The following is a 27,223-nucleotide window of genomic DNA, read 5'->3' as shown; positions in this document are numbered from 1 at the left end:
GTCGTAAAGCAGGTCACAGCAATTTATATGTAAGATATCTCTGTCTTATCTCTGTCTTTGAAAGACATTCACAAAATGTTATTCCACGAGTGGGAGTGAAAGTTACTTTGAAAGACATCTGGGGACTGTTAATCCACTGAGAAACACTGAAATTCATTAAACATCAAAGCAAATGCCAATTCTTTTTTTGAAAGAAGTTGTATCTTTGTAGATCTGTTTTTAACTGCCTACAAATAAAATCTGAAGCAGAATCTTGTCTCCAGCTTTAAGCAAATTCTTCCGTCTGGTAAATACCCTTCACTCATGCATTGTGGGACATCATGTGGGTCACAGTTACTTATCTAAGAGGACACTGGCCCATTTTTAAGACAGCCTTGCTATAGTCACATGGCTTGGATAGAGGCTTGAGGATAGTAACGCCTCATCATCAGCCACCAACCACGAGATCACAGGGAAGAGCAGAAACAGGGGGAATTCAACAAAGACCATTTCTGAAGCAGTAAGTGAGTCATGGAATAACATGGATAATCCGCTCATTAGTGATGCTCTATCATTTCTAAGGACGCCTGAGTGTCAGCAAGTTGGATCTGTTCTTTCAAACAGGGTATGTCTGACTCGCGTAAACCCAAAATTAGACGGTTTCATACTTAAAACGGTGAATGTTAATGACGTTCTTTGTTTAAACGGAGATGCTGTTACGTCAAGCACTGCATCAACAAGTGTTTGTTTTTTTCCTATAACCCGCTCACCCCTCTGTCTCTTCCCATCTCCCTCCCTGTATTGGATGTTCAGCCCTTGTGCTCAGTAACTCTTTTGTTCGCCAAAGCATCCCTCACATTGCTACATGCCTGACTGGAGACAGTACCCACCAGCACCTAGTTTATATCAAGACAGAGAGTGTTTACTTCTTAGACGCTAAGGACTACGGACCATTGGAAGCAAGTGAAAAAGGATGATGGTTTGTCAGCAACTGGTAAGTAATAGTATCAGCAAGTAGTAGTGCAATGACATAATAATAATTTGCACCTATTTCTCATTCTTAACTGTACTCTAATACCTTCTCATAACAGATCTGAAACAAAGATGACCTCAAGCATTCTTGTGGCTGTTAATTCCTTGCAGTGCATTTCTGGCATGCCTCATTGTAAGACGTCCTGTTGAGCCAGGGGATTCTCATTAATACCTCCACTGTAAAGAGCTTTTATTGTGAGCTGAAACTCGAGCGCTGCGAGTGGTTACCTGAGATCCAGAGAGATGACTCTCCGCAGGCCAGCTGCCCACCTACGAAGAACTCCGGGCTGGAGGAGATCAGGAGATGAGTCCTACTGGGAGAGCTTAATACCTGAGGGGGAGTTTATGCCCCGTGTTTCTCGCCCCCCGCGTGCACCTCGGCCCCAGAGCGCCATTGAAGGAGGTCAGCTGGACAGCTGGTTGGAGCACCTACAGAGGATGCAGAGTGACCTTCTCAGAGCCCCAGTTCAAGATCGTGTTCCGGTTTTCAATGATCGTACAACATCCATGCCAGCCCTAAACAGAGAGCAAACAGGACGTACCTGGAGACATCAAGGGATTCCGTCCTTCAGCAGGGGTTCATCTACATGTGAGAGCCCCAGCCTGTATGAGAGTTCGCTGGGCAGCCAGGAGTCCCTCCAAACTGGGTTTTTTTCTCCTTCAGAGCACAAAGGAAGCAGGGAGAGAGCTCATATCATGCAGGCCCCAAGGAAGGAGCAGGCTCAACTCAGTTATCTTGCTCCAGTCAAAATTGGGTGGCTGCCAGTCCAAAGAAGAGTGATGATGGTAGCTGATAATTGCAACCAAAATCAGCTTTTGGACCACTCTGCTGGCCAGGTAAAACAAACACAACATCTAACAAAGCTTAAGCATATTTCAGAAAGCATTCTCTGATACCACAGTTTCTATAATCCTTCAGTCTACAGATTTGAAAGATTTGCATAATTAAGACAAATACAGACAACAGTTATGTCCTTTTTTATGTTGAAGAAATGTCAGTCTTGGGTCTCTCTTACCTTATGGAAGATTTCTTTTGAAGCACTGAGAATTTTCCTCTCAGAGGAACAACTTTTGTGCTCTATTTTCTAGGGTATCACCCTTTTGAAACACACATTTGCAAAAACTGTGGACTGATTTAACTTGGATTTGGCACTGGCATCCTCTCAGGCTGTGTGACTGTGATTCTTACTTGTTAGTGAGACAGTGTAAGCTCTGCAAGTCTGAAATTAAAGTGATGCGTAATGGAGATGATGGTGCAAACTGCTAGGTAAGCCACACTAAAACACACACACATACAGCCACAGAGAGCCATTTGTAGTCAAGTCTCAGTTACCCAAGGAGAAGGCAGAGCTCTGGCATCCTTTGAAAAAGCTTACTCTGCAGGAACTCCACACATCCTCGAAAGGTTTACGACTCATTTGGAGCTGTGGTGGCTGAGATTGAGCTCTGTGCCCTGAGAGGATGCAAGTCAATGTACAGAGAAAATTCAATGGGTGTATTATCCAGTGAACTGATAATATGACTTCAGAATCGATAAGTTGTTGTGCTGTAGGCCTATGAGAGATTTCACTGAGCTGATGCATTAAGTGGATCCCTTCCCTTATGACTCTTAAAGAAAAGTCAAGTCTAGTGATGAGATTTTTTGGGGGATTTTCACTTTCAACTCGGTTGATTTTTGATATTCATGAGATCTAGCTCTGAAGGATTACAATTAAAAGCATAGTTTTGTGAAAAACTAGGAAAATACACTTTCTTTGCTGAGAAAAGATCAGTACCACTCATGTTTCGGCGATAACTATTGAGCTGCTGGTTAGCTCAGTCTACCACAAGAAGTGGAAACAACAGACACAATATGAATTGTTAATTAGTGAGATCTAGAGGTGCTGGTATGTTTTTTTTTTTACCTTTTTCCCCCATTTTCAGTCTTTGTGAGAAGCTAAGCTACTGGCAATAGTGTTTGCATCATATTTGCCTTATGAAAGTGATATTGATTTTCTCATCAAATTCTTGGCAAGAAGATAAAGAAGCTTATCTCACAAAATGTCCAACTGTTGTTTAAATTTTCTACCAGGGGAAAATAAACTTTTTTAGGTGAGGTAAAAGACTGATGCAAAGGTACTTCTTTTTTTTCTATTTTTTTTGGTGAATTCATGTCTTCTAACAGGCCTTTGTTTTTTTTTACAGGTGAAACTAAAACAATCCATCACTCCAACATTTCAGAATAGTCGAGCCACACCCAAGGTACATGGTATGTATTGACATGCAGTTTGCTCTATTACCTTATAGTTGCTTGTTTAACACCTGTGTTTTCAGCTGAGTAATAGTAAGAAAATACCCTAATACTTCCAACAAATGCACACATTTCGCAAATGTGATCATTATGCAAGAGTTATACCTTAAAGCAATACATAAAACCAAAGTTAAAAACATAAAGTAACTCTCTTGCACAACAAAAAAGAAGTCCCAGAAACACACAAAGGTTCCATTTCAATTGATGTTTGGTGCCTGATCAGTGCTAGAACAAATTTGGCCACGAGGTAACTGCAGGGGTTGGGTGAGCTTGAGGGAGAACAAGAGCTTATTTCAGGGCTGACTTGCCTCACAGTTTACCTGCCTCTAATCAGCTCCTTGCAGCAGTGTTGCCCCTGTCCTCTTTCAGACGCTCCAGAATGACTGACTGGATGATCACTTTAAACAACCCCCCCAAAAGCAAAGTCAATTTCAAGTACAAGTGATCCTGACGGTTGTGCCATGGTATTCTGGCAGGATTGCAAGTAAAGGAAATAGGCGCTATTAGGCCTGAAAAGCTGGCGAAAAAGAGATGGTAGGGGGGAGGGAAATTAGAGGGAGAAAGATTGGGAGAGATGCAGAGTGGTTGGAGAAGGAGGCCTGTTAATGTTTGAAGATTGCAGGCCCACACTCTCTGGGTTTGATCAGAGGTTTGATCTTTCAACCTTGTCCTTGTTTATACATAGATTATCCTGCTGCTTGCAGAAATCAAAGCAATCCATCCACGGGAGCTTGGAACTTTGATAGAAAGAGCAGGTGTCTTAAGAGCCATATAATTATTTACCACCTCCATATGGTCTATAATATAGATAAGATTGTTTTTCTTTACCAAACCTTATCAAGCATATACTGTATAAACATGATGACTTCTGTTCAACCATTACGTATAAAAGAATAATTGTAAGAAAAATGACTTTGGCTTTGCATTTGACACACAATATTTCCAGTTATGCTCTTAGATCAATTATAAATCTCTTGCTAGTCCATCAAATGGGCCATAAATATTCATATTTTCAGTTAGTTCACACTGAATAATAACACTACGCAGGTGCATGTACACAAATTGGCCACGGCTGAAATCCCCGCAACGAGCGGAAGAAAAATGAGCTACAAGAAACAAAAATCTCTATGCAGTGCCGCTTCCAAATATGTCTTGTTTTGATGCTGGTTGCTTTTTGCTCAGCCGTCAGTACATTTACATCCACATTTCCCCGTCTGAAACCAAATGAAACTATCAGAAGTCCCAACCACAATTATTCCAACAGGAATTGCCTCAGTTACACCCCAGCTAGCAAATTATCCCCACGCTTTCTCATTCTTTTTCTCTCTTTTTTTCTTCTCTTTCTGGTTGTTGCTGACAGCCCCTGTAAAAGAAGTTTTAATCAGACTTGAGTTTTCATTGCAGACACTGAGTGCCCTCTCCCTCCATAAAAGTCACATTTAACAAACTTAAAATGGCCTGATGTTAATGAGCAAATGATAATAAAATTGGATCTTGTGCTCCAAGGGCCTTCATGTTTGGACAGGCGGGCCAATTTTCACTCTGCTCACACTTACTATTTAGATAAAACTCATGAGGATGAGGAATAAATTGGGAGGGTGGGGACTTGAGAGGGTATTTGCCATATGGCCTTGCTTCTTTATTTTCCTCTGGGATTAAGGTCAGCTGTTGATTCAGGGAAGAAAAAAAAAAGATAATTTGAGCTCAGCCAGTGGAGGTAATGAGAGAAGGTCTTTCAGGGGGCCCACAAGTTGGTTCATAGAGAAAGAGATGAGGCATATAGTGATGACAGCAGGTGGAACAATGTGTCAGGAGTCCTCTAAATACGCCTCTAAAGACGCATTTCTTTCTTGTTTTTCAGCTGTAATCACATTTGCAGAGTGGTGCAATTTTCACCTCGTCTCTTGTTTTCTCCCCTAAAACGAAAAAACACCATGGATTATCTGCACAGCATTGAAGGGTTATCCCAAAGTGAGAGCCCGTCGCCATGGTAACAGCAGCAGGTGGAAATGCAGCCAGGCAGGCAGTCAGGGTGGCAATAAGAGTATCAGTCAGGGCTGAAAGGCAGACCAGTCAAGTTGTTGCATCCCCTGAGAAGGCAGAGAAGTAGCTCCTAGATTCACTTTACTGTGCCAACGTCAATTATTGACAGTGTCAACATTGCCATACAGTCAGAGGGATGCCTGTCTTGTTTGCGTGTGTGTGTGCATGCATGTGTGTTTATGTGTCAGAAAGATGGGGGGGGCATGTCTTGTGAAGAATGTGACACTGGATCATTTGTTTTGCCTTGATACATAGATGGAGAGGTGGAGAGACGTCACACCAGTTCGAGTGCTTTAGGTGTGAAGACGTGGCAGACAGCTGATCAAGTCCCTCGCAGTATTAAGCAGGTAACTTATAACACTTCTGATGTGACTGTTTTTGACACTAAGCTCAGGATAAACAAAGAGATTACGCCTGGATACTGAGATGAAATTATATCTTCTACTGATAGTGTTATGCTTATACTATGCTTACTGATGCTTAGGCCCGTGGCACCAATTTCTAACCATGATAGATTTATTGTGTCAGTGTTGGCTTGGCTTGGCTTCAACACTCACAATGCTGGACAAAACAAGAGCCTCATATATCAACACTGATAATTTAGTTTCATTTTGTTTGCCTCCTGGACACCTGGGCTCCCCTACACATTCTGACCTGTTGTTTATGTGTAGAGAGGGTTTAATTTATGCCGATAAATAATCATGTGATTTGCCAACCTTTTTAAATGTCATGGAAAGGATAATAGTCTATGAGAATAAATTAATCCAAGGGATCAAAGATGAAAAACCTTTCAGAATGCATACGTTTTTTAAGTTAAAGGAACTATTTGTAAGTTTTGCTATTGCTACATAGCTAGCGTTAGCATTAACAACCGTTTGCTTACCAGTCTCGAAAAAATGTTGCGCCTTCAGCAACAAACTTCATTCTTTTACTGACCAAGAGTTGTCTCCAGCGGTAGAAAGCAACGACAATGTTCACTCTTGTGTCTATCACGTCTTTTGTTCAACTGAACTTAGCGTGCTAACAAGCTAGCCCCGGCCCATCTCGTCACTTTTCAATAGCAACTCACTGTAGCCTCCAATCTGCCCTGAAGATGTAGCGCCGCTCAGACGGCGTATTATAACCTCTTTTATTATTAGGACGACAATGGCCAAAGCTCTTGTCAAACACCACCACCAGGCAAGAAACCACGTTTCCACGCCAGCAGAGAAAACCTACAAATAGCCCTTTTAAGGAACCAAAATAAAAGATACACTATGGGACTTGTGGGTCAAAACTTACAGTATCAATAATGCCCCTGTGGAATGAAAAACAGTCACTGAAATAAAAAAATAAAAAAAGAAGAAGAAATGATTTTATCAACTCAAAGACTGTTTGATGCTTTATAGATCATAACAAATGCCAGTGCCAGTGTGCTCTTTAAAAATATGTCCCCTGCCTAATGCAGCATGTGCCTAAAGCAATTGAAAATGCAGATCACAAACAAAGTCTGTTTGCTTTGATTTACCTCGTGGACTAAATTGCCTACAGCCTTAATGTCCATTTATTATTGTCATTTTCTTGTAATTGACAAAAGTTGGTGAGATTTTTAGTTATTCAATCTGCGGATTTGTGCATATATGTGATCATAATTTCAGAAATAAATAAAGAAGCATGAATGTTTTTTTTTTCTTTTTGGTGAATAGTATTATGTTAACAGCTATCCAGCTAGACCAGAAGGTGTTTTGCAAAAGCATGGTCAGTGCTGTGATGACACGTAAACACATTCACAAATGCAAGCACAAATAGCTCGATCTCACACTTTGGTTAGAAATGATTGCTGGCATGGTTTGTGCAACGTTGATAAATGAGGTATCCGGGAGGTCACATCGTAAACCTGCTGCCGATTACAGCAGGGACACATCAGTGTTTCTCCATGCTCCATAAACACCATCAGAATCCTCTAGCCCAAGGACTAGAATCTTTGCTTTTTTTGCCTCTCACTTTCTATTGGGGATAGAGTCTCATTGTTATTCTGTGAGGGATAAGTCACGCTGTGTGCTGGCTTTGCCTGCTGCTACTTCCATTGCTACTGGGGCATTCACTGTGTCAACCATGGGGAGAGTCATCTGACTAAAGAACAAACAGCAAAGCCCTGAAGAAAGAAAGCTGACCTGCTGCTGAAACGTAGCATTGGAGAGGTGTCATTTTATCAATATCTCATGCTGTATTAAATGAGCCTATGCTCTGTTTTCTGTATTTGCCACTTGAAAACAGCAGCCTAAATTGGCAAGATGAATATACATCTGTTTTATTGTGTTGATTAATGACAAACCATTTAGCATGAGACAACAGCATGGTGGGATGGGGTTTCCATGCATAATTAAGGATCATTATCACATAAAATCTCTTTTATTCACATGCTGTAGGTGCCAGAAAAACAACGCTTTCCTGCTAATGAGGGGGACAGACCTGTAAGCTGGCAAGCTCTGAGGAGAGGCTGGAATAATGTCAGGGTGTCAGCTTTCCCTGGATGCAGTCAGTCCATTGAGCTCCCCCCAGGGACCAACTCGGACCCCAACAGGAAGTCCCCTCTGTTGAAAACAACCAGCGTGGAGCCCCTCAAGCATGCTCCTCTGCATCGATCAACTTCCACTGAGCCCTGCAGACCACACGCTCTGCTGCAAGGGACAAACAGCACAGAGACATACAAGTCCCATACTCCTTTGCGTAGGACAGGCAGTGTTCAGCCTATAAGAGCAACAGCCCCACTGGTTAGAACAAACAGTAACTCACAGTCGTCACACATACAGACCAGTTCTGCCGTGACTATGCTCATCCCTCAGAACAAAGCTGGCTTCTCCTCCATCACCATCTCCTCCAGGAAAGTGAGCAGATCAGCCAGTCTGCCTGGCTCCGACACCTGCAATCACTCTTCCCAGTCCAGCGAGTCCACCTCTCCGCCCCAAACCCACCAGCCCATGGACCCAAACTCCAGACATGTCACGGTGCAGAGGAAGGCTACTATAGTCAAAGTGACGGAGCAAAGGGTGATGTCCGGCCATGTCCCGAGCGCAAAAAGCGCAGGTACCCCACCAGCTAGCCACAGTTTGGACACAGTGGTCCACAGAAGAAAGGCTACCATCATCAAAGTGACAGAGCGCAGGGAGAGCTACAGTCCAGCTAAGGTAGGGTCTGGGATGCGGCACCCAGAGTACAGACACAGCTACACAGAGGGAGTGTACAAGGACAACAACACATGGAGCCCGGGAAACCATTCACAACACATGGCAGCACCTTCATATCACCATTTAGATTCCACAAAGAGGCCAAACCCAACCGTAGCACCAAATACACCCATGTCAGATCTAGAGAAAAATGGTGGAGCTCTACACAGATCCACACTGAGCCTTTTTGTGAGCAACCTCCCTGCCATAGCAGCGCCCGCTCCCTCAGAGGTTTCTCAGAGAGCTGTTGGACAGAGATCGGAGAGGCCGCGCAGACCACTGAGCTGCTATGGCAATGTGTTTGGACACACTGAGCCAAGCAAGGAGAATGTGACACAACCAGCTGCCAGGAAATGGAGCTTTGGGCTTCCACAAGAGACCAATATCAACCCTGCGAACTCCGATAGTAGTTTCATCAGCTCTGGAACAGCAGTGAAAAAAGCAGGTCAGCTAGTGGCAGACACCCTTAAGCCAAACAGAGGAGAAAAAGAAAGCTCGCCGCCGCCAGAGGATAGAGCCAGGAGAGAGTCCCCCTGTCTAACTCTCATCAAGGCCCCAGGTAGGTTTCTCTGTCCCACTCTGACAGCCTTCTTGTCAGCACACAGCCTTCCTCTGTCTCTGATCTCTTACTTTTCAAAGGATGGAAATGTCTAAATATACACTTCCTCTGTGTCCTAGCTTGAAGTTATTACACACACTCCAGCATTCTAGAGCTGAACTCCCAGATTTCAAATTGTCTCTCACCTTTGATGTCTTATTAGATGGTATTGAGATGATTCCTTTATCTGCTGGCCGCGAGTGCAATTGACACTCATGCCAGATATCAGCGCTGATGTCAAAAAAACACCGGCGAGACGCAGAGGTCCCCCATCTGCACCTCCCGACACGTTCTCATTTTCACCTTCTTTCATTTTCCCACGCATCTCTTTGCATGCATAATCTACTCCGGTCCCCCCCCCCCCCATTTTCACCAGCAGCACAGGGGAGGCAGAGGAATCATAAGCTGCTAAACATGGTGAAAATGAATTATTAGTGTGTGTTAGAATCAGTTTTAGCATCCAGATCCTGCAGTGCAGCTGTTACATTTGCGTGTGTGTTTCTCTGTGGTGATTGTGTTGTGGAGACAAAACTCTGTTCACACTGTTACATTGTGGGAACTCCAGCCTCACAAACTTATCTAGTTACTTACTTGAGACTTGGCTTTTAGTTTTCAGTTTGACAGAGGCAAAAAAAATTCACTGTTTATTAACTTTATTCACAATCTTATCATCTAATTCTTGGCAAGAGAGTGAATAAACATATTTCCCAAAGTATCAAACATTATTCCTATTTAACCTCCAAGGAATGAATGCAGAGCTGTTTTAAAGTGTTTTGGTTCAAGTCCAAGTCTTATCCCAAGTCCTTAAAGACAAGTCCAAGTCATGTCACATGCATTCAGGTAACCTATCAAGGGTAAAGGTTTTCAGGTCTCTGAGTGTTGATTGGTGAAATGACACAGAATTTGAACATTTGTTTTTAGATGTAATGGTGTTTTTGTTTTTTAACAGTGCTGCGAGAAAGTTCTTTCAGTAGCGTAATAATCAAATATGTAAGATGTGGGGGCAGTGTAAGGCTTCGCTGTTACTGTGTTAGTTATCTTTTATTGCCGCAGGATTTTAAAAATTAGGACTTTAATGTTTTTGCTGTAAGTCTGGAGTCAAGTTTGTCAGCGGTCAAGTCTCGCATCCTCAGTTTTCTGACTTAAGACTGAATCGAGTGTAAGTTTCAAATCTACAGCTCTGAATTGATGTATGTTGTGTGCGTCCTCACAAGTGACAGATACTCTAGTTTGATTATGTAAAGTAGTTGAAACAGTCGTCTGAAGCGACAGTTTAGGAAAGCTGAATATTCAGGTGAATTAGTAATCTGAGGGGGGAGTTTTCTGCTGAGCAAGTGTGTTTCTTCATTCATGATGTCTTTTCTCTGTGTGAAATTATTAATTATTCTTTAATCACATTCATTAAGAGTGTCATCAATTAATTACTGAGGCCTGGGGCAACGTAATTTAAATTCAATGTTTGATACAGTCAGCCTCCAAATGAGGCAGGACATTTAAAATAATCTGCCTGTGGTTCTCAGTAGCCGAATGGTGGGACAGTAACAGCCAGAATCACTGTTTTACTTACTCTTCAGTTGTATCAAATCCCCCCTGCTTTCCAGATCCCCACTCACATCAGTCTCCAGAGGAAGTGCTTGCTCTGAATGCAGCTGCGATCATAGCAAATATTAAACTCCAAAGACAACTCAGTAAGAAGAAAACACCAAAGGGCAATTCTGAGGACTCCACTGCACCACTTCAGGGAAACACTGGTATTATTACTTCTCTCTTCTCCTCATACATAATCATAATTTCTCAGCTTATATAAAACATTGATCTTTGTTACAAGTACCTGAAAATGTTGCAAGCTCAACACTTTGTTTTCAGAGCTACATCTTTGATTGAATCAATAGTGATACATTGAAATTCCTTGGCTCTTACATACTGTGCCTGCTTGATTCATGCTGAGAAGCAATACGCCACGACAGGCCCCGAGGGCTGTTGAGCAACCGGGCATTCTGCAGTCAGGCATGTGAGACCAAGCCAGGTGTAAATGAAACGCAAACAATTTGATTTTTTCTGCCTTGGTAGTGACAGATACGTGCGCAAAGCCACATCCTGATACAAACCCGGTTCGGCGTCGCAACCTGCCTCATGCTGCATTTGTTCCGCTGACAGTCGACCCTGAAAGGTCACCTATAACGGTTTCTCTACAGGTGAGTACAGAGGCTATTTTTTTCAGCTAATAAAATACTGAAAAAAAAGGTTGGGGTTTTAATTCTCCACATAGGAATGTTAATCTAATACATACATATTAGATTAGATGGAATTCTTATGCCTTTAATTATCTGACCCCTCGGGTTTATCTTCGATCCCTTTAGGGCTTTTTGACCCCAGGTTGGCAACCACTGAAATACGCTGCAAAGCCATTGAAAGGGAATATACTAGTTTTCCATGGGATGCCCCATGGCTATATATCCTGGGGGGGCGGGATTGGAAGTGAGGAAGATCAGCATGTTTTTGGTTTTGTCAGGAAGCGCTGCAGAGGTCCAGGCCAGACTTCATCAGTCGCTCCCAAGGCAGAGTGCAAGAGCTGGAGCGAAGGGCACGGGCGAGGAGGCAGCAGGCGGTGTCGGCAGACCCACAGTCACGTGCTGCCCTCAGGCAGAGGAGAGCCCACAGCGCCCGCACTACCTCTCTGAACGGTATTGTACCTGCAGCCAACCCTCACCTGTCTCATCCGCTGCATTGTAACTGCGCAGCTGCAGCGGCTATTTTCCACATACAGGTGCAGAATCAAGAGCACGGGAGTATAGCTGTCAGCCATTATGTGTTGTTTTTCAAGGCTAATACCAATATTTTTGGATTCAAGTTGCTGATAGGTAACATTTTGCCCAATTACGCAACATGTTGTTTTGCTCAAATCCACCAAAACTCTGCACTGAAACCCAAAATACTGGACTAATCAGTAGTTTTAGACAAGGTAACTACTCCATGACAGGCAAACACCACATTAAGATTCTGTACTGCTATTAAGCACAGGAATTACTTTACAGAAATTGCATTGAAAATCTAAACATAGAAGTAAAACAATGAAGAAAATGTAAAAAGATTCAGGATGTATTCAGGATGGAGAGTGAACTGGCACACCAGGTTTGGATGAAACTAAATACAATAAAAGGCACTTGAAATAAGATATGAAACAAATGGCTTTATTGCATATGCAAGTGCTCCTCTATTGAATCACAAGCTTTCAGGATGATTGCCAGCACTGGATATCAGTGGAAATACTTTGTGACCTTCAGATGTCATTAAGCTCTCCATGCAGTGTTCGGTCTGATGAGATTTTCGCTCAGAGTGCCAAGCTTCACAGTTAGACAATAAAGAATGTAAAGATTCGTGTCAGGGATTTTGCAGCTCTCTCTGCCCTCTACAGGCTGCAACAGAAAGATACACCAGTGGGTCAGTGACAGCTGGGGAAGTGACAGATTTAGACTAGGTCACATCATTTCTCTAGGGATTTCATCAGTGTTTAGAAATCTGATGACACCCTTTACTTGTAGAAATCCTTTTGGGAACTCACTCAAATTATACTTTATAAAAACCTGAAAATGTTATAGAAAAAGTGGAATTAATGTCCCTATTCAAAATAATCTTGTGTCTTGTATTGTCTTTCCTGAGATTGTAATATGATCCTTTTCTTTTCTGTGAGAGAGGAAGCCTTCAGTCTCTTCAAACACTAGAAAAAGCTAGAGTGATATACTGCCATGCTTTTGAGCCTTCAACTCAATCAGCGTTGTGTGTGTGCGTGTGTGTGTGTGTGTGTGTGTGTGTGTGTGTGTGTGTGTGTGTGTGCGCGTGTGTGTGCTCATTTGTCCAGATAACCTTTTCAAACCCAGAGATAAAGTCATTACTGGGAAAGAGACGCGTCTCAGATCCAAGCGGTGAGTTCCGTCTCATTCTCCACGTTGGCATGCTGTCAGATGCTTCTTCTTTCTGGGCCGACTCATCCTTATCTCTTGCATCACTTTCACATGTGAAGGCAGAGCCTGTATTCATGACATCTGCTTACAAAATATGCTGCTCTTGTTTCCCTGCCAAGACTTTTGCTCTATAATTATGTTTCTTCCTTCTTCCATGCATCACTTGTTTGCTTTCCCTTCCTGGCAAATCCACCTATTGATTTGGAAGATATGTTTGACTGTGGATTTATACAGACTATATGTGTGTTGTGTATAGTTGATATAGAGGAAGAAAGTGGTGCATGGAAAGTAATTGACTGTAGGAAGCACTTCAATTTATCTATAATAAGGCTTTTTAAAAAGGTTGGAGGTGACTTAATTCTTGATAGAAAAAAATTGTTTTTGGATAATAGATGAATTGGTATTGCTATTTTTTTTTTTAAATATCAACCCTTAACTATCAATCTTCTTTACCAGCAAACTTTACCAATAATCATAAAACACACAAAATGATCATTTTGTCACAGCACGCTTGCAGAGGCGAAGAGGAAAAAGGATGAAGAGAAAACCAAGGAGGTTTGCTTGACCAACAGGCAGCGAGTTGAACTTTTCAAAAAGGTAATTCCTCTACGTCTTTCTGTCAAAGCAAAGATGAGTGATGCGGAACACATCTAGAGTATTTCTATTCAACAGGTTCAATGAAGAGCTGGAGCACGCTGATTCACAATATACAGTAAATTATATTGTACATCATATAAGTGTAGACTGATTCTTATGCTCCATCATCATCATCTCTTGAAATTTAGGCATCATTCCTGCCATCTGTGATTTCCCTAAGGTTTTGTATGAATAAACAAAGTAAAGAGAAATGACGCACTGAATCGCAAAATGTATGAAAAATAAGGAATAAAGCAAAACCTCAAAACAACTCGCCACAGAGTTAACAAGTATTTGCCTGAGACACTGCACAGAACATTAATTGTGTCTATGACCCACAGGCAATTGAGCAAGTAATAACACACCTTTCTCCTACAAGCTCAATTAAACCTGGCAAAGGGTGAAACATTTTGCAATAATGACCAACACTAAAGGGCTTTAGTAATAATGCAGCTTTTCCTCTCTTCACAGCAGTGCAGCTGTTGAAAGTAATAATGGCTTTAAATTGCCTCCCAAGTCTGTCATGGTTAATTGAAAAGACCAGCATTGAGTGGGACACACGAGGTTGAACTTAAAGGACGTTTATTCCAAAAAAAAAACCCTCCAAAAAAAACAAACTTGCAGGTGCATGGGATGCACGGCGTATTTGTGGATTTTCTTCTGTTGTTGCCGGCCTTGTGGGCTTATGAAGAAATATCCAACAGAGCCTCATGTTTATTCTGTATATTACGGTGCTTTGAAGCAGGTATTCACATTTTTATTAAGTATCTGGTCTTCATTTCTCCACTTTATATTCAACATCATTGTCAAATTTGCATATTTCTTCAAGCAAATAAGTCAACAACCAAGGTAGAGACTTCTGATAATAATAATGAATAAAATTCGTGTAGAAGTGCAGAAGTGCAGGAATATTTTGTTATACACAACAAACATGTCTTATGGTTAGGTTATGTTCTGATTGATTGTTTGTAACTTTGGAGAGAGACGTCATAGAAACAGTAAAGATGTAACAATAGGAAAATAAAAAGATGCAAATGTCATTTGTGCTTATTTCTAAAAGGAGCCACATTACATTGAATATCTTTTGCTGTTAAATCAATGAGTTTATTCTTCCACTAGAGGTCGCTGCTGCCAAACTTTTGCTATTTTCATGCCCTTCTCCCAGTTGGAAGAGAAATGCTGACCTTAAAAAATACATTTCAGAGGGGGTTCATCATGTGAAGTGGGTGTGGGTGTCTTTATATGGTCAATAATTATCATCCTCCAAACAACTTCCTTTTTTTGTTTTTTTTTGTTTTTGCTAGAGTAATTGTAGTTGCTCACATTCACTCTGCACCCCACACCCTTTCTCTCATTATGGAGAAAAAACTGTGAACAGTCTCATTGTGCTGGGAGCATGAGGCCTGTGTCCCTCAAGGAACAAAAGGCCCTTCAGTGGCAGAGACAGCTACAGTGCAGTGCCACCATTCAGCCGAGCTGCAGACGGAGCGGTTGCCCGCACACAGCTGCTCCACCCACACTGCTGCTGTGGCAGATAACAGGGGGAAGATGGCCCCTGCCAGAGGATCCAGCAGGTCCTGAGAGTGGAGCCGGAGTGTGACGGCAGGGACCAGGCTTCACCTTTGTTTTTTTTGTACAGGATTGTGGTTCACATCTGAGGCTTGAAGAGCATGTGTGTATGTATGTGTGTGTGTGTGTGTGTGTGTGTGTGTGTGTGTGTGTGTGTGTGTGTGTGTGTGTGTGTGTGTGTGTGTGTGTGTTTGTGTGTTTGCCATGGACTGGATTACATTCACAGGGCTTTTGTGTGGCGATCTGTACCCATCATTCTGTCCTTATTGTTTCAGCAATCTCAGTATTTTCTTTCTTTCTTCTTTTTTTCAGAAGCTTTTGGATCAGCTTCTGCAGAGGAGCAGCAGCTGAATGACTGGCAACAGATGAAGATGATGACATGACCAAGGCTGCATCATTGCATAACAGACGGAAGAAGTGAACTCTGCCCTTTGACTGTGCTGAATATGAGTTAAAGTATCAGTGTAGGTCATGATATGAATCTAGCCTTACCTCAGCTTTAGCATCTGCGTGTTTCTCTCCTGTACCATTGCGTTTGTGTTACAGAGCTTAACATCTGTTTTTCTCAAATACAAGAACATGCCAATCTTTCAAAAACCGAGAAGGTCGTCTAACATCAGTTTCTGATGTTTTGAAGGGTTTTTACAATCCCCATAGACTCTTCTGTCAAAGAAATAGAAACACAATATATAAATAAAAAAAAAGACTTTTAAACTGTCCTTGTTGCAACTCTACCATATCTCCAAATCCAACAAAAGATGGTAGGCAAAAGTTGCACTTCTCTTTGCCCATTTAAATAGAGAAATACCAGATGATAAAGTGTTTTTAATAAGTTTGGGTTTAAAATAGTTGTTTTATGCAATGGTGAAATTTTTTGGGATATATTTATGAAGTTTTTCTTTCTTAACATTCCACAAGTGGGTTGAGGGTCAGAAACAGCGTCCATTGAGCCAAGACCAAGTGGGGTTGAGGAAGAACCAAGACAAAGGCCAAAAAGCTGAAATCAGAGCACAATACAGTCTGATATGATTTGTCCCCAGATCGACACCTCTCCTCCATAATAAAGGGTCCTCAAGTGTTAAGAAAGTTAGGGTGGGCTTTGGACAGAGTATAAAAAGTTTTTCCAAGGGGTATAAAGGAAACTATGCCATTTTTTTCAAAGCAGGGAGGGGAAACTGATTTCCACTCTCTGAGGATCACCCTTTTCACTATGACCATACCGAGCCTGCGGGCTTGTTGTAATGCAGGGGGAAAAGTCAAAAAATGGTTGGAACAACCCAATATCACAAAGAGTCAGGGATCCGCTGTCTGCTGTATATGCCACTGCGCAAATGAAAAATGTCATCCCAGAAACTCTTGGGGAATGACCAGAAAGGATGACCTGGGTCCCCGTCACTTGGCTTGTACTTATCACAGGTAGCAGAGACGGAAGGAAAAATACTTCAGTTTGGTCTGATGGATCACTTTAAATGGAATAAGTCTAGCATTGATGTAGGTTTTGATCCCATCTAAATCATCAGAAATAGCCTCACCACTGTCCTTAATCCATGTCTCTTTAATGTGGAAAACAAGGCCAACAAACTGTGACATTAAATGTTTGGAGGTAGGGATTCTAGTCATAGGGTCATGGAGGTTGTGTTTGGGCATCATATCGAAGTCTGATCTAATTTGCAGATACAGAAAAAAGTGGCCAAGATAGAGGTCAAATTTCACCTGAAATTGAGCAAAAGATGCAAAACAGTTGTTAATGTAAAGATCCTTAATAGTAGACAGACCTTTATCTGACTGATACGAAAAAAACAACATCCATTAAACCGTGTTTAAAAGAGTTCTGGCATGTAGGAGCATAAGTGGACAATTCTGAACGACCCAGCACACCCTTGATTTGCAATAGAATCTTAAATGAATTGCGCAAAATCAAATCATCCTTCAGTTGTTTGGTTTAGAAAGTAAAATGTCCGTTGAGGAGGCCTCAATAAGTAGTGCAGCATTACAAGACTCAGTCTCAGGCCAACTGGGACAGAGGGCGCTCCTCTGCCCTGCCACAGCTGGAGCAGGATTCTTGGGGAGAATTTTTAAAATCCAGATGGGCAGAAGAGTCTTTGAATATGCTGGAAAGACTTTCAAAACAGCGTTGAGTGTTGTTTTTGAAATATTGGCATTGATTTTTCTATTTAAAAAAAAACAGATACTTACCTCTGTGACCCCGCTGTCCTTGCCACTCTTGTGGTCTGCAATAGCAAATGAAGATGGGCAAAATGAATGTATGAAATCATGTCTCAGCATTCTGTTTTTGGTTGTAATCAAATATCCCACTGACTGATATCCTCTTGATGGAACATCTACACCAGTAACGTATTTTGTTTATCGGTGTTATCTTGTCTTCACTTGATTGCAAATTGCCTTTCTCTGCAGAATACTTCATGTAATGGGATGCAGAGTAACCCTCTCGCTGCACGACAAAAGCGCTGATGTCCTCACCCAGCCACTTTCACATGATCTCATGTGATGCGAAGAAGTGATATAAGACAAAATAATTCATTATGCTCCACGGTCCCACCCAGGACAGTCTTCAGCTGTCCTCATTACACAACCAATAAGCAGACAGAAGCCTGAAATGGGCTCTGCTATTATTCAGTGCCAGCTATTAGCCGTAAGATGGAGGAATGTGACCCCTTCTCACTGGAAATGCCCCGTTAATGGACAGTGCCAATGTGAATGGAGCTTCTGTCTTTGTCTCATGATGGACTGGGGCCTGCCAATGCAGATTTAGATTTGTGTGTTTTGATCCAAAGCGAATATGCTGCTCGACAACATGATGGAGCTGGGCATAAATCAAAAGTGAGATGTGTGGATATTTATTTTTGGAATAATAGACAACAGAGCAGATGCCCTTTTCATTACCCTTAATTGTTATTTCACTCATTAGCCTTTAAGTTGGGGTTCTTTCATAGTCCAGCTGTTTCATCCATCTAAATTTGCGCTGATGTCTTGGAGAAGACAGATGATTACTACTGACTGTTTCTGTAAACCTTATTTCAAGTCAGTGCATATCCATGTGTGGGTGTATTTGGACAGTGGGAGTATATTAATAACAGCATAGTTTATAATTGTTCCCTTCTTTCTAAAACGAGCAAATTTAGACTATAATTTAGAAAAAGGCAATTATAAACCATGGATGCTGCTTAAAGAACATTATTTACTGTGTGTTGTTTTCTCTGTTTAAAGAAGGCTTTATTCTCCTGGTTTAAGTAGCTGTGTCTATTCACTGGTCTAATGACGAAGATGGTTTTACTGTGCAATGTGATATAAATTCTTTATACTTCAACTATGTATTTTATATTTTAATCTAATTATATGTATTTTATATGCGACTTGTGTGTAGATCTCTTTTGTTGAATTTACCTTCAAATGTGACAGTAAAATCTGAGTTCAAAAAGTCTTTTTTTTCTCCCCAAACTACATTGACAAAATAACAGGAGTGAGCTGGAATAACTTCCACAAAGTTGAGATTTATTATTGAGTACTATCTGTTCTAGCACACCAACAGAAAGTCCTGTTTTACTGCCTGCTATTCTCTGCGCCTTATCATCTTCCTCCAAACACCCCCCGGTTCTTAAAAAGAGCAAAAGATCAGCTCTTTGTAACATCCTTTAGCTGAATGTTGAGTTCCAGTGAAATCAGCATGCAGGGAAATACTCCTCACTATTCTTTTATTTTCATTCATATTTTGAATCTGAAAGGACACTTTTTGAGCCACTGAGGTTTCTGAGCATCGTGACACTCGGTTGCAACCTATAGCTCCTACTTCAAATGGTGTGAGGCAACAATGTGTGCTGCTGTGACTGTACCTTAAACCTTCATGCTGGGAGCATATTATACACGGAATGCTGTACTTTCATTTTCTCCTGTGGGGGAGAAAAGGCTTTGAAGAAAGTCAGCCTGCGTGTGGACATGTGCATGTTTTCTGCCTGATTCTCTTTCTGAAGTGGACGGCCATGTGGTGCAATGCAGAGTGCACACACTGAGGAGCATAACTGAGCAGAGCCACAGTGTTTCAATACACCATGTGCACATGTCCCTTTTCAATAAGCCCATGTAATCATTTTGTGCATCACAGCTACGTAAATTCAGAGTCTTAAGCTGTTTGAAAGTCTTGTGAATACAATTGATGTGTTCAAAGTAAAACCACTGTCTGATGTCTGTTCTGTGTACACAGAGAACAGAGCTCGGAGCCATCAGATTCAGCTGGCTTTGCGAATCTGCATTTTTTTTTTCACACATGCATTCACAAGAGCATCTGTGTGTGAGGGCTGTGTAGGCTTTATTATTTAAATTTACACTCAGTGTGGGCTGCCACACTGTGTGTGCGCCAATAAAGCTCGCTGGGTCAATCACAGCAAGGGATATAAGAGACAGGGCGGAAATGAATTTCTTTGCCTTCAAAATAAAATGCTAGGTTCGCTCACCTTAGAAACCCTTTAAAAAAAACAAAAAAACAATGACATTTGGGTTAAATTGAACTTCTGTAAGGTAAGGATGGACATTGGTGCAAAACTCAGTCTGTAATTTGACAAAATCATAACCCAAGGTCTACTTACTGGGTTTTTTGGGACACCACTCACAAGTTTTGACAGCGCAATGTGAAAGTGCTTGCTTACTCTGACCAACAGTCTGAAACATATTGCTTCAAATTTCAAGTTTGAAGTGATAAGAAGCAAAGATCAGCAGCAAATCCTTACATTTCAGATTTTGCATTGTGGTTTGCTTAAACAATTTAAATGAGGTTCAGGTAGCTGCCAGCTTTTTTTTTTTTTCTTTAAGTTTTTAACTGCATGTCACAGGGAAAGTAGAGTGAAAGTTAAGTTACGGAAAAAAGTAAATGTCGAGTCAACATTATTTTGTGAAACTTTTCCTCAGTCATCAATGATGATTTTTCTTTTTATATTGTAATAGATTAAAGGAGAGGAAGACGTTACTTTGATGTAAGAAATTTTAACCTTTAGTCCTTAAATGCATTCTTTATTTTAATATTATTGTACAAACATAGCCTAATTGAGGATGTGTAATGTTGGGTTTTACTTTGAAAGCTTGTACCGGAAGTCGTAGCTTATTTGTTTCTGTTAACGTGACGCTGCTCGTTTAATTATTGTGGGCGCTCGAGGTGGCTTTAGGACCTCGCGGAGCGCCTCATTGAAGCACATGGTCCCCACTCATAAGACAACACTTCTCGCCAGTAATTGCCCTGGAATTGATGTCATTCCAGTGGGCGACTGACACAGCGGCGGCTTGTGTGTTTGTCAATGTTTTCATCGCTCCTTTCACTCACATTTCTCCACTTTTTTCCGCGCGCTGCAGCCGGTGACTTGGACACCTTTGAATGGGGAGAGTGTGCGGAGTTAAAATCAGCTGTGCTCGGGATTTCCGAAAGCACCGCTCACACACTTGATCATATTTCAGGAAGTCGTTTTATTTTTTGGGGGAAAGGGGGGTGGGGGGGGGTTTGCTCTTTGCTGCTCATCAGCTGTTGTTGGGCTGTGATTGTATGATGGTTCGCGCTGCAGTCAAACAGTAAAGCCAAGCTAGTCTTGTCCACCGCTTCAGCCGGGCATCATGAACCCCGGGAGCCGGAGCCTGAAGTTTGTGATTTTGACAGCACTTCAGGCTTTGTCTGTCTCTCTATCGGTGTGTGACAGCGTGCTCTCCACATCTGCTGAAGGTAAGATGTGAAGAAGATGGTGAAGGTGCAGAATTTACTTTGCATTTATCAAAGATCCATGTGCAAAAGTAGTGAATAGACTGTTCTCCTAATTGTTTTATGTCTTTTCACCTGGAAGAAAAAGCTTTTATTTGTATCAATGTTACCCTGTCTGCATTTGCCATTGTGCATTTTGCCTATTATGTGTCTATTCTATTCTATTCTATATTCATGTCCCCCCTTTGGCTGTTTTGGGTACACCATGTTTTATGAAAGCCTTTATTAGAACAGATCTGTAACACATGTTCAGGCAGAATGAAACATCTCCAGTGTAAACAAGCTTTCTAAATCCATTCTCTCCAATACAGCTCAACTGTATGCCAATAGCAGAGCATCAATTTTTTTTTTTTTAGTTCGCAGTCCACCCAGTGTGTGTACACCTCAGAGGAGAGGAGACGCTGTATAATTGATGATGCTGAAACTCTCTTTGGTAATCAGTGGTAGCACTGGAAGCACACTTCAGTTTTTCAAGGCACTTCAAACATACTTCATTTTTTCAAATGCAGATGAATTCCAGGGTTATTTTCATGGCAAACGTAAAATCTAAGTCTCATTGTTGGTTTGAACTTAAGCAGTCAAGCAGCTTTTTTTTTTTTTTTTTTTTTTTTTTTTGGACAACCTCTATATTAGGGTGTTTATTGTGTTTTTGATATCCCAGCAACAAATAGAAAAGAGCTGCTCTTGTGAGCTCTGGGGAAATGTTCAAATGTGATGTCAGCGTGTGTCTATGCTCGTGTTTGTGGCTCATACGGTCTCTGCAACACCTTGGGGCTGTGGCTCATGACATCTCAGTCGCCAGTGTTCCATGCCCTAGGTGAGATTCAACAAGGATGCTACACAGCAGTTTTAGAAACGGTGGTGAGTGGAGGAGCTGTACTTTTACCGAAAACTTTTGACATCCAAATACACTGGCAGTCACGACATTCAGTGTGGAATCCTGGGAATTAATTACCAGCAAGGGCAAATGTGTAAAACTTGGGATTGAAGCATGAGGAAGTTGTTAATTTATTCATCAACCGTTCACCATCATCAGAAGTTGGCCTTGATGCGTCTTTCCCGTGGGTTCAGACTCATTGAAAACCATCATCGCCAGTTCATTTGTGGCGTGTGAAAGTCTGGGCAGATCAGTATTGGCAGGATATTTACCTGCTTGGGGGTAATTCGGGCTTAAGATAAATGGATGGAGTGTGAACAACTCCTTGTTAACCCCCACAGGAGTTGGGGTGAAATTTAAAAGAGAAAAATAATCAAACTGTGTGAAATGCAGGGTGATAGCTGACTTCAAAATTAATTTGAAAATGTCAAAACTTGAGAGTGGAATTCTTATTTCTTTCTTTCCTTTTGCACCACTTATAGACAAAATGATTCGATTCATGAAAATAATTAGCACTTCATGTGCAGGAATCATTAGTGCTCCCTTTTATGAGCCTCCACTTTGTCTCCTGCACTTTTGTCTTTGCTTTCAGAATCCAAGGGTGCTAAGAAAAGATCTCCATGCAATGTCATATTTGCATTCATATTTCATGACACCGCTCCTTGAGCTTTCTTGTCGGTTTTCCTCTCCCTGTTTGTCTTGCGCATGTTTCTGTCTTAGCTGGGGATCGTTTGTGAATGATTTCCTCCAATGGTTGACACACTTAGTGTCAGCCAGCATTTACTAGCCAGCTGCACTGCTTCAGCCAATATGACTGTCTCTGCCTCGAGCGCTGCATGCAGCTTGCGTGCTGCACGCTCAGACTAATGAAAGCTGAGCTGAGAATATATTTTTGGACTATAGTAAAACATTCCTTTAGCAAACAGTGTCCTCCCCCAGAGAGACATTATCACCATGATGTGACCCATCTCGAGTCAGAGGCATTTAGTATCTTTTCAGTATGAATGGGTTCTGATCTTCCAGATGAGTGGTTCAGGATATTTAAGACCCAGGAGGCTGGTAAGAAGAGTCGGCCAATATGTGGTTGTGCATTAAGACAGATTGATCAACCAGTTGCTGTTCCGCACTGGGGATATTTATATAGGAGGGGGAGAATAGCTGGACTTTTGCTCATGTGGCCTGACCCTACATGTGTTGCAGTAATTTCTTCGAAGCTGCTTTGGACTCATTTGACCCCCCCCCCCCCCCCCCCCCCCCCCCCCCCCCCAACAAAAAAAAACAAAAAACACGCAAGCTGAAACCTGATGCTACCTCTGGACTTTCTCACTGGAGACTATCACACCCAGACAGGTCATAGTTGAGCTCTGCACGCCTCCCTCCCTAACGTCCTCTCTCTCATCTGGTCATAGCGCCCTGCACTTGGCTCAGACATCTCCTGTCAGTGTCAAATCTATGTGGGGTAGTTCATGTTCCACTCCATTAGTGTTTCACAAAAAAATCTGTGACAGTCTATAAACCTGTTCTGGTCAGTTCTTGTGTTTAGTTTTGTAGTACTCTTAGGTGTAGTGCAATTAATCTTTACATTTCACTTGTTCACATGTTATTTTGCATGGTGGTTGCTTGGCCAGAGTTTTCTCTGGCCACAAGAAGAACTACACAACAAGATGAAAAACATATCTATAAGAGACATTTTTCACAGCAGAACTTTTGACCCGTCACAGCAGGAAAAGTCAAGGTGCAATCAAGGACATTAATACTATAGCACTCCCAGGGCTTGGCTATTCTGCATGCTGGTTCACTGTAATGGCTCACTGGAGCACTTAATGGAACTGAGCTAATGTTATTAGTTTCACCTGTGCTTCTCCTGCGAGTCAACAAGTAAAAATGGTCCATTATGACCTTTTTAAAGTAACATTTTAGCTGTATGTTCTAGCAACATTAGCATTCATTTGAATATGTTTCTGGCCACCTGACGAACATTAAGTCCTTCATTCTTCTGGCTCTGGTTTGGTCTCCACCGAGTCCTGAGAATTTATGCTTTCCTTTTTTAATTAGGTTAAAGGTAGCTAGTTGCTCAACTTGTGTTAGCTAAAACATAGCTAGTTGCTAACTGCTGAGCAATTAGCATACGGTGGGTTATGAGAGATTTCTTTGCTGAGAACTGCTACATTCAGCTACTGGAGCCAAATTAAGAATCACAGCAATTACTAACTTGTTGGCCACTTGGGGGCAGTAGACCAAGCTGTAAACACAACATTGAAAGATGAATTATTACCACATGGAGTAATTGCAGTGTACCTCCTTTAAAATTGTGTTTCTTGCCACCTGATTAACGTTAGTCCAATATGATCCTAGTAGTCATTTCATCCTTTGTAAGTATGAAAGTTTGATTTTTGCAATTTTAAGTCTATTTTTAATATTTACACCTAATCACCTCTTTGACTGAGACTGAATTTCATAAATATGTAAGTAGTTTTAGCAGATATCTTGTGTCACACATTTTTAATTTACAGGAAACTGAAAATGCACTTTTCACATTGTCCATGTTAATTTATTCATATTTTTTTTTTTTGTAACTTGAAAATCATATCAGCATCTGTCTATTTATATTTCTCCAAGAACAAAAATTAACTAAAAAAAACGAAATTCTGTCAGCTTTTGAAACACAGTAAGGTGTAGGTGGTGATAAGCATTAAACATTTGAAGAGAATAGAAACTAATTGCAATTCCAGATTAACACTGTATTACACTGTAGATCCTGAGGGAAACATTACCCAGTTTGACTAGATTCCATGTGTATATGCAGTCATTGTCTTCCATTGAGATTTGAAACACATAATTTTATGTCTTGGCTCCAGATAATATATCTTCCAGCCTGACATGCACCATCCACCCAGATTTCACCTCCCTATTCTGCAATGAGAAGGGACAAGCCGCCCTATGGTTCTTAATAGTAAGACGTGTTAACAGGAACAAGACAGGTCACCTCCTACCTGGAAGAGTTTCTAACAAACTGGCCCAGCGGAGGTTCAGCTGCTGCCAGTTGTTTTCTCTGAGTCTGTCTGAGTTGTGTTTCACAGGCGGACCTGTGATGTATTTTTAAGTGAAACAGAGCAAGCGGCACATCAAACACCTACACATAGACGAAAGTTTCAAGTAGAACATTGACCAATCCAAGATTGTTAAAAGTTTGGGCTGGTTGTTTTCACGTTGTCAAACACCTAGTGAAAGGAGCATTTCTTTCTTTATTTATTTATTTGTATCATAAAATACAGAGTGCTCAAGCTGAGCACATTTCAAATGCATTCAATTTGAAATGATATAAAGAACATCTGCAAATTCTCAGCATTTGTGCAGAGGCTGGGAGGTGTCGTAGAGGAAAAAATAAAACTGATTAGTGCACACAAATTACCATTTTGAGAACACAAATCATTAAATTGAGAGCACGAATCACTAATTTGAGAGCTGCATGTTTGCACAGCCAAGAGCTAATGTTTAGCCTTTTTGCTTGATGAATAACTTAAATAAATGCAATTTAAATATCAAACTTAGTCTTGCATAATTTGCTCAATCCACTAATCAAGTAAGTGTGTCAGAGCTATTTCATTTTCATCAAACACTGATGTGACTTTTTCCACTGAGGTAATGACACGGTTGTCACTACATGCTGCATGATAACCGATAACATAGAGATGTGTGATGATATAGCAGCTGCTCCTCCTTTCCTTTCCCTGTCTTTCTAAGAAGGCTTGAAGTTTTTTTTTTTCTTTGAATGTGCGCCAGACATGTGCTTCCCATGACAGAGGAGTTCCAAGGAGTTACAAGCTTTCACACAGCTCTGCTCCAGAAGCTCCCCTCCGACTCTGACCTTTGTTGCTGAGGCACGCAGGCTCCATGCCAGGCAGCGAGCGCAGCCTTTGCAGCTGGGGGGCGTAATGGTGTTACCCACCGGGGGCGTAACGGCACTGGTTTCTCAGGACAACATTAACCTCCTGCTGAGCCAAGGGGAATTTTTTTTTTGCAGCAGGACCATCTATTTCCCATAGAGTAATTATGTCCTGACATCAGGCTAGTGTGACAGTAAATGAGCTCGGTATACAAGGTGGGGGTAGAGAGATGGAGTCAGAAAGAGAGAGAGAGAGAGACAGCACACAAAAGAGCTATTTACCAGTAGAGGGAGTCCAGTGTTAAACGGCATGATTATGACCCTAAATATGCTCTAAAAAAATGCCGCCAATAAATCCAACCATTAACAACTCTCATTGCAGTGACTTTTGACACACTGCTACCTTATTAGATTTAATTTAAGTAGACCCCCTTTCCAGTTTGTGCAGATTCCTATTACCATGATGTCACCCACAGGTTTCTCTGTTTCCTAGTACAACCCTCAGGGTGTTGACATAATGTACCCCGAATGGGTCAGATGTTTACTGTGGAGTTAAGCCAAGATTACCAGGCACTTTTCACCTTTGCTCTGTAATCCCTACAAACCCTGCACTAAGGCTCAAGTGACAAATTATACGGAGCGAGGCGAAGATTAGGTGATCAACAGAACGTTTAGGCCTGTTTCTCAAATGTGAGAATTTGCATCATTTAAGGCTGCAACTTAGCAACCACCCTCATGACTGATTAATCTTTGGATTATTTTTTAAATTTCCTATAGAGGAAATGGTGATAAATGCTCATCACGAGTTCCCAGAGCCCCAGGTGACGCCTTGAAATAGCTTGTTTTGTTCGACTAACAGAATCAAGGATATTTCTCAACCATGAGAAAAAGGAAGAAAAAAGTAGCAAAACCTCACCTTTGACACACTAAAACTTTCCTTTATTTTGACTGCTGGTTGATTAAAGCAGGCAGATTGACAACTTCACCTTGGGCTTTTGGAATTTGATCTGTTTTGGCATCCTATGAAAGAAAGGATTAATTGATTACTCAGAAAAAAAATGATAGTCAATAATGATTAGTCACGGGCCTAGACACGAAGTGATAAGGAGAGGAGTGGAGTTCATTGCTTTTGTCTTCAAGGTCATTTATGAAAGCGTGTCTGGGTGATGGATCTCACTCCCAATGTATCATTCATCAGTCTATTCCCAATCACCATTCTGTTTGAATTAGCATAATTTGCCCACCGTGATTGGGGATAAATTGAGCTCGTGAAATGCCTGTCAATCAGCCATTTTTAAATGAACAATGGCCATAAACTTTCACAAAGTTTTCCCTCATGGGCTGATGTCAGAGGCAACTTTTTGGCTCAGAAACTTTGCTGGATCATGTC

At 41.5% G+C, this 27,223-nt stretch overlaps 2 protein-coding genes across 5 annotated transcripts in view; both read left to right on the top strand.

Moving 5' to 3' along the window:
- The first annotated feature begins 730 nt into the window (after window positions 1-730).
- On the top strand, window positions 731-18,689 carry c21h10orf90 (chromosome 21 C10orf90 homolog). Of its 3 annotated transcripts, none has more exons than XM_056365203.1 (11): window positions 731-973; window positions 1,071-1,848; window positions 3,196-3,259; window positions 5,600-5,691; window positions 7,753-9,109; window positions 10,750-10,899; window positions 11,219-11,343; window positions 11,661-11,832; window positions 13,008-13,071; window positions 13,617-13,707; window positions 15,631-18,689. In XM_056365203.1, the coding sequence occupies exons 2-11, from the start codon at window positions 1,255-1,257 to the stop codon at window positions 15,664-15,666; spliced, it is 2,745 nt and encodes a 914-aa protein (XP_056221178.1). In that variant the 5' UTR covers window positions 731-973; window positions 1,071-1,254; the 3' UTR covers window positions 15,667-18,689. The 3 variants fall into 3 exon arrangements, with proteins under 3 accessions (XP_056221178.1, XP_056221177.1, XP_056221175.1); XM_056365202.1 differs by having other exon boundaries at window positions 751-973; window positions 1,123-1,848; window positions 15,628-18,689; XM_056365200.1 differs by having other exon boundaries at window positions 751-973; window positions 15,628-18,689.
- Window positions 18,690-20,806: 2,117 nt separating this feature from the next.
- Window positions 20,807-27,223, top strand: part of LOC130162681 (disintegrin and metalloproteinase domain-containing protein 12-like) — a 72,879-nt gene continuing 66,462 nt past the window's right edge. The window contains exon 1 of one of the 2 annotated variants that reach the window (XM_056366458.1): window positions 20,807-21,034. In XM_056366458.1, coding sequence (XP_056222433.1) covers window positions 20,929-21,034 — 106 coding nt within the window. In that variant the 5' untranslated portion in view covers window positions 20,807-20,928. The remainder of the gene's footprint in view (window positions 21,035-27,223) is intronic. The other variant, XM_056366459.1, reaches the window with a different exon arrangement.

Source organism: Seriola aureovittata, chromosome 21, assembly GCF_021018895.1.
Source record: "Seriola aureovittata isolate HTS-2021-v1 ecotype China chromosome 21, ASM2101889v1, whole genome shotgun sequence".
Classification (NCBI taxonomy): domain Eukaryota; kingdom Metazoa; phylum Chordata; class Actinopteri; order Carangiformes; family Carangidae; genus Seriola; species Seriola aureovittata.
The sequence above is the reverse complement of the archived record's forward strand: the minus strand, read 5'-3'. Positions and strand labels throughout refer to the sequence as shown.